Source organism: Thunnus thynnus, chromosome 15, assembly GCF_963924715.1.
Source record: "Thunnus thynnus chromosome 15, fThuThy2.1, whole genome shotgun sequence".
Lineage (NCBI taxonomy): Eukaryota > Metazoa > Chordata > Actinopteri > Scombriformes > Scombridae > Thunnus > Thunnus thynnus.
This window is the reverse complement of record NC_089531.1, coordinates 14,072,066-14,080,134: the sequence shown is the minus strand read 5'-3', so window position 1 is coordinate 14,080,134 and position 8,069 is coordinate 14,072,066. Positions and strand designations below refer to the sequence as shown.

The window sequence follows — 8,069 nt, the reverse complement described above, 5'->3', positions numbered from 1 at the left end:
TTTTACAGCTGCTGGAGGTGGAGCTAGTTTGAACTACTTTATATACAGTTAGACAGTCCAGTGATTCCCAACTTAGGGGTGGGGCCCCTCCAAAGGGTCACCAGATAAATATGAGGGGTTGTGAGATGATTAATGGGAGAGGAAAGAAGAAAAAACAAAGTTCTGATACAGAAATCTGTTTTCAGTGTTTGGACCTTTTCTCTGATCTTTAACTTTTGGTGAAATATTGGATAATTTGAACATTTATTGAAATGAAACCATGTGAGAAGTTTAGAGGGAAAAATCACTATTTGGTGGAGCTGTTAACAACTCATAGACATCTGAAATGTAAGCCTGATTACACACTGCTTTTTGTAAGACATCAAAAGCCAAAAAGGTTGGAAACCACTGGTTTCATCTTTTCAATATTTCCCTCTGAAATGTCATGGAGTGGAAGTATAAAATGGCATCAAATTGAAATACTCTAAAGTACAAGTACCTCAAAACTGTACTTGAATAAATGTATTTAGTTACTTTCCACCACTGTTCAGTTGCCAGGTACACACAGGGAAAACTAATGCAGTCTAAAACAACAACCATGCAATAAATCCTACCTTCATGACAGATATGATGTTAATTGTGTTAATTGAACTTTATGGTCATTTTTGAGGCAGTAGATTGTTTTGGTGTTGAATTGTATTGCCTCATACTGAGAGGTGTTTCTAATATTTTGTCCATCCCATTGATATCGATAAAAATAAACTAAATATTAGAAACGCCTCTCAGTATGACCAAATCAACAGCGCCACTAACTGCCAAAAAATGACCATAGAGTTTAGGCTACATGTTAATTTTTATGGTGTGAAACTCATTACAATAGCACAAATGTTTAGTGTGATTTTTCTTTGGTAAGGTGTAGACAGTTAAATGTGTTACTGTCAGTAGGATCAGATTAATCTTCTTCATTTTTACAAGTTCCTACAAGATTTCAAACTGTAACAATGTGGCAACAGCAACAAAACCACTACCACAAAAAATAATAATTTACAAAATGTACAGTAATTGCAAACAAAGTCTATTTCTATCACCAGTTGGTTGCACAGCAGGCTGGTCATAGGTTCCCTTGCTGTTTTTAGACGTGTTTTACATGTGTTTATATAATTTTATTTCACAAAAGAAGGCTAAATGTTTGTCTTTTTTATGTGAAATATATCACTTCCGTAAATAACTTCACTTTTACAAATAAGCTCAGGCTGTCTTTTGTTAGATCTGACATTTGTCACCAGAGGGCTCACTTTAAAAGAAAGCATGTGGATAATGCTGAAGGGAGACCATTGTAGGCCTCCTCCTCCTCCTCTTCTTGACACAGTGGAGTGTTGTGTTGTAGTCTCATTTTTACAAAGGGTGGCGACAAAGCCACGTTTTCTCTGGTAAATTCACTCTCCTCACAGACCTCCCCATTCCCTGTGGCACAACTCAGATGGCGTGCTCAGATATGCACGCACCATGATGGTGTAGTGGGCATGAATCCAAGTATGTAATCCATTTATAAAAGTGGAACCCAAAAATATACAATTGTTCAGCTGATTCATGTTTTGCAAAAGGACACCACTGCCCCAAAATGTGGATTCAAATAGCATATTACACTAAATCATCATGATTGTCTTTTATATATTATTGTCTTATATATAATCGCACACCTTACTCAGTTTTACACAACATTTACAATAATTTCTCAAGGCAGAGTATCGTTCTCTTGCAGGGAGGGGACATAATGTTACAAAGGTGCTGCAGTGCTATAACCGCAACTATGAGTGCAATGTTCAATGCCTCACAGAAGACAGAAATAAGTGGAGAGATACACAGATATCTCCTTGTTGCTCAAGCTTCCTTCAAGGGAGTTCAAGGAAGTAATTACTATGTTTCTCAAAAAGTTCAAGAATGTGAATGATGTCAACTTTCAGTATAGAAAATTTATTGAAATGTTCATGGTTGTCATGGGCTGATTTCTTTGGCTATTCATGTGCTTTCTCATGCCTTTACCCAACGTTACAACAACAACTTAGTGTGAAATTGATTTCAGGTTTATAAATTTAATTAAGAGGCTTTATCAAAGGGGTGTGGCAAGGGGAAGCCATTTTTATCATACAGATATAAAGAGGGTTCATAAGCAATTGGAATAGTATTGATAAGGAGTTCACTTAAAGGAATAGTTTGACATTTTGGAAAATTCTTGCCCAAGACTTAGATGAGATTATCTGTACAGTAGAAACAGAAACAGCTAGCCTGGCTCTGTCCAATAACAAAATCCGCCTCCCAACACCTCTAAAGCTTCAAAAATATATAGTCTATGAGATACAATATGTTAATTCGTGAGCTTTAAAGATGCTAAACTAAAGCCAACCATCTCCTGGTTCAAGCTTCATATGCTTCAGCATACAGATATAAAAGTGCTTGAAGAAGTCGATATGTGCAGTTTCAGATATCAAGTTCATGATGTTTGTGCATCGAGTTACAGTACAGTGCACTCTAAAAAAACAAAAAAAAAACTATAGACAGAGTGAATGATAGCTGAAATCCAAACTGTTATAGCATTATTATATTATATTATATTAAAGCACAACGCTGAATAAGATGGATGTCAAAAGATTAAATTTTGTCTGTAGATGTGAAGAAGATCCTATATGATTAAAACATCTGTTTATTAATAGTTATTTGCAAATTGGAAGCTTAAGACAGAGTGCTAGATCCTCTCTATAATAGAGAAAGGATTATTATAAGTTAATTAAAGTGAAGCTGTGCAACAGAGGAAAACACACAGGTATTAAAACACACAGGAAATTAAAAGTGTTGTTTGTTTTGGCACATTGCTGGCAATGAAAACTCCGACACTCAGGGAGCTGCATGTTTTGTTCAGCTAGTTTATGAAGATTGTTCAGCTTGGACAGACCAGCATTAATCAACTTCCCCACTCTTCCGCCTATTCCAACCTAATCTCATTTAGTCATTCACCACTGATGTACTTTCCACTATCAACAATTCATAATGAAGAGTCATCTCTGCTGCTCGATCTAATCTTGAAGCAACGCCCCAGATATAAATAGAAAAAACATAAAAACAAAGAAGACGTGTAGGTGCCTGTTTATTAAAGGTTTTTCATTTTTTGGTTATGACTTATTGACCACAAAGCAAAGTACAAGTTTAACTTCTCTCCTTTTTTTGCCTTTGCTACTCTTTTATTTTCTGTCAGTCTTGTCATGTCAATCTTCACCTGTATGTGCCTTTAACACCACAACAATATGTGAAACACCTGCCGCCTCTGTGCAAAGACAGGGGGGTTGGTTGAATGTCACAGAAACAGTTAAACACCTCAAAATGTGATTTTCAGTTTAATCTTTATTTTAAGTGAAAAAAAAGAAAATATAAATCAAAACATAAATTAACCAGTTATGTTTAAGTGACCAAGGGGCCCATTTCTTACTACGTTATATTTATGTTGTAGTTTTCAAAACACTGTTACAAAGTACTTTACCAGTAGGTTCAGTCACATAACAAAACCCAACATTCAAATATTATTTTGCTCCATAAAACAGCAGGTATATGTTACAGTAAGGAAGAAAGAAGAAGGTGAAAGAACAATATAATCCTAGACAGCAGAGAGCACATAGTTGTATGATAGTTGTATTATTATTATTATTATTATGTGCATATCTATATTGTATATTGTATTTTTTATTACTTGACTGAGAGATCTGCATGATTCCAGCACCCTTGTACACCTGTACCTGAGCAAATGGGAAATAAAGCCTTGAATCTTGAATTGAATTGAAACTGTGTGTATGTTTTGTTTGTTTGTTTGTTTTTAATTTAAAAAAAATGTAATCAAGGAGTTAAGACTGAAAACATAAATTGGATTTGTATCTTCACTAAAAGCTGATTACTTTTTGATTGGCTGGTGAACTTATTTTTCACAGAATTTGACTGACAGGCAGCATTTTTTAATCCTATCTTTTCCATCATAATCAGTGCTGTTTTCTGTGTTTCACCAATGCCATATATTATTTCCGGTTTTAATATGCAGAGGAGGAATATGATGGGGTGGAGCATGAATTCAGGATGGGTGACAGCTACACTGTTGTTGTTGACCACCTTTTAGATAATTCCATGTTGTGCAGCAGAGCTGGTGGCTCCAAGTAGACTAACTATTGAAACCTCAAGATTTACTTCCTTTGTGACATTCAGGTAAGATTTTTTTTCTACAAATAGCCAAGAACATATATATAGAAATTTGGCAAAGACGTCAAATTTAGTCTATAACCCAATTCAAGAGCTTAAATAGACACATGTTAAGTATATTTATTTTACTGTTTCATGTCTATCAATTATTATTGTCAAAGAGAAGGTGGCCTCATTGACAGCTGCTGTTGCAAAGCAAACCACAGTCTGGCAGATCTCTTTGTAGCTTTAAATTTTAGTTTAGATTTGGTTTGCATTTGCATTGATTTTGCTTGCAAAATTAAATGTTTTTGATCTTGCATAGATACAATGAGTGCGGATTAATCAAGCAATGCATTTGTTACTGATGAATACACACATTTTAAACACAGTTATTGCCCTGTAACCTTTACAAATTGTTTTACTGGCCTTTTACTCACAAATAACTGCAAGTTTTGGGTTGATACTCCATTAGATAGTAAATTATTGGCCATTTTAAGACTCCTAAGATCTGAGAAGAAATGAGATTTAAAAAAAAAAGATCTGAAATTTCTCTGCGAAAACGTACCATTTTAGTGAGACACATCTATCTTGCTATGCATTCTCTGAATTACCCAGGTTTTTTTCAAATGCTATTCAATGCTACAGTATAAACTGTATTTCATATTGCAGCTTAAACTCCTAAAATCCCAAGGAGACATAATGTGTGAGTGCATCTGCTATGTTTTAATAAATGAGGAATAACACATCTATTATCTGGAAGGAAATATATATATAATGACATTTCTGACAAATCAACAATATCAATACTTTCAATTCTTGATCACACTCTTGATTGTGTTTGGCAGTAGATTTGTATGGGTGTGATTGCATGATTAAAAAGTGACTCCAAAGGACTCTTGACAGGCTTTTCTACTTCAAAGGGCAACATTTGTTTAATCACTCTGTATTTATATTCATATTCATATTTTCTCCTAGAGAAGTTTTATTCTTTGAGATCTAAATTGGATTATTGAACTCTGTGGGCAACACTTTAGTGTAATTTGTTTATCTGACAAGGCTAATCTACTTATTTACTCATAAACCGCAGCGCTTATTACATAATAATAATTTCCTCCTTCCTTGCAGGGATAGATGACTGTCAGCTGCTAAACAGACAACCAGAACTTACATTTTAAACAAGCGTAAACATCTTGAATAATAGTTGGACAACCTTAACACTCAACAAGATTTCCTTGAGGGGAGCCAAAATGTCAAACCCTGACTTCAAGAGACTTGAGCTCTTCAGAAACATCCTGAATGTTTGCAGTGTAGACTCATCTTGTAATCACTCCCACCTGACTTTCAACATGAGCATGTATGATGGGCTGGAAATTGATGATGGATCTCCCTGGCTAAGAATAGTCATCTCTGTGGTTTATTTTATTGTGGCCACTGCTGGAGTGTTGGGGAACTTGTTAGTAATGTTCCTGCTGTATTCCACTCATACCATCACAACAGGCATCATCAATTTCTTTGTGTTCAACTTAGCTTTGGCTCACCTACTGTTCTCCCTGGCCTTGCCATTTTGGGCCATAGACATTGCACTGGACTACAGCTGGCCTTTTAGCTTGGCCACATGCAAGGCTGTATCATTACTCACTGGGCTTAATGTCTTTGCTAGCTGCTTTTTCCTGACAGCTATGAGTCTGACCCGGTACTGCTATGTGGCAACTGCGCTCAAACCCAATGCTTCCCTGTGCAGTAGATTTTGCACTTCTCCTGTGGCCACAGCTTTTATCTGGGCTGGAGCACTCGTAGCAGCAGCACCCCGAGCTGTGTTTGCAGATCTGAGCCGTGTGGGTAGTGGTAACGACACAGCATGCCTGCTCCGTTTCCCAGATGGTACGGCCTGGCTTGGAATAAACCAGCTCCTGCGAGTGGTGGTGGGATTTTTGCTGCCCTACGCCACTATCATCCTCTCCTACTTGCTTCTGCTGCGCTTCCTCTGCCGGCATAAACTGAAAGGCAGCAACTCTCGGCGAAAGGCTGATGTTTCAAAGTCTGTGGCAGTGGTGGTGCTGTCATTCTGTGTCTGCTGGTTTCCCTACAATGTCCTCACCCTTTGGAGTGTCCTGATCCAACTTGACATTGTTGATATCAGTAACTCATTCTACTTGGCTCAAACATACTTTTTCCCTCTGGCTAACTGCTTGGCTTTCACCAGCAGCTGTTTCAACCCTGTCATCTACTGCCTGGTTCGAAAAGAATACCGTTTGGCTCTCCATAATGTGCTATTAAAACTTAGCCTGGCGATTGTGTCCAAGATGCCCTATGGCATTAATTCTGATGAGGGATTGGGACAAGCTGGACAACTGGGCATTCCCCTCAACAACTTATACAGCCACACAACCCAGCCTGACACAAGGAGATTCGCAGCAATGTCAGCACTTCCAACAGTGGTTTCCAACCTGTAAAGCCACATTAGAATTATTTACACCTATACTTAAACTTCATGTGCTTTATTTTAAGAGTTTTGACTGTGTCCTTTAGAAAGACAGTTCTTTTCCTCTACTTTTCCTGTACAGTGTGTATTTTTCAGATCTGATGTGGTGAAGAAGCCACATTTTAAAACTGTGCCTGTAGCTTTTGTGGGTCTTGCGTTTTACAGTTTTTGGTGTGCGGATAGGCTTCATGAAGATTTTACCCTTTTTCAGTAATGGCATGATAATATATACAACTTTGTAAATTTAATTTACACAATACACAATACTGTAACACAATACAGTTCAAATTTAACTTCAAGACGTCCATCCACTCTGTATTAGGCCTTCCCATTTCTTCTACTTCTTCTTAATAATTTTAGTATTATTACCATGAAATAGTGTACAATAGTTGACTATTAAAATAATAAAACTATTATACAAATTAATATTGCAGCACTGTAGTTCTGAATTGTGGTTTTCTTGGTTTTAGATTGTCCAAGTGTGAAAACATTTTTGTCATTTGTGCAAATAGAAATGAATAAATAAAATTGTTCTTAACCTGCACCTTCTACTTCTGATTGTGTTTTTGCTCTTCACTCAGATGTCTGTAACCTATTTAGGTTCTCTGTGTCTACGTTCTCTGTCTTGCTCTGTGATGCTTTGATTGAAGACAAAGAATATACAGAAATAAGACATAAAATAATACTGTATATGTCAGAAATAACTACTTTTCTCTACAATACTACTAACTCACTACAGTCAAAGTTCATCCGAGTAATAAGACAGGCCCAAAACAGAACTGATGACACAAAATATGATCATTTCTTATCAAAAATGCATACTGTATATATGATTTCATACTTCATGTTGTTACTTTAAGAACAACAACAGTGATATTTGGCACTCAAAGCCCAAAATCAAACGGGGTGTATTCAGGGGGCATGTCAATAATATGAAACATTAATATATCCTCAAACATAGCATTTAAATTGCATTAGTGGCAAAATATATTGTAACTTCTAGCATATGGTTTAAAGGATGGCAATGCCAGATAGTCGATCCTTTGTTGCTGAAATATCTCAAGAACTATCAGATGGATTGTCATTAAAATTTTGCACAAACATTCATGATCCTCTGAGGATGAATCCTAATGACTTTGTGACCCCCAGACTTTTCCTCTCGCACCACCAGCAGCATTTTTTGGCTTTTAGTGTTGGCTTTTAACTATTGGATTGATATGAATGTACAGACATTCAATCACTTTCCTCTAGTGCATCATTTCCTCAAGATTTCAATTTGTCCAATATTTTGGTTTATGACGAAATCCTTGCCAAACTGACACTCCAATTAGCTTCAGTTGTACTTTGTATTTAGTAATCATTGGCAAATGTTAGCATGCCAACATGCTAA

General features: G+C 36.5%; 1 protein-coding gene across 1 annotated transcript in view; it reads left to right on the top strand.

Moving 5' to 3' along the window:
- The window catches only part of LOC137198836 (relaxin-3 receptor 1-like), a 52,740-nt gene extending 45,589 nt beyond the window's left edge, over positions 1–7,151 (top strand). The window contains exons 2-3 of the mRNA XM_067612803.1: positions 4,061–4,221; positions 5,323–7,151. Of these exons, the coding sequence (XP_067468904.1) occupies positions 5,445–6,650 (1,206 nt within the window). The 5' untranslated portion in view covers positions 4,061–4,221; positions 5,323–5,444 and the 3' untranslated portion in view covers positions 6,651–7,151. The remainder of the gene's footprint in view (positions 1–4,060; positions 4,222–5,322) is intronic.
- The last annotated feature ends 918 nt before the right edge of the window (positions 7,152–8,069 follow it).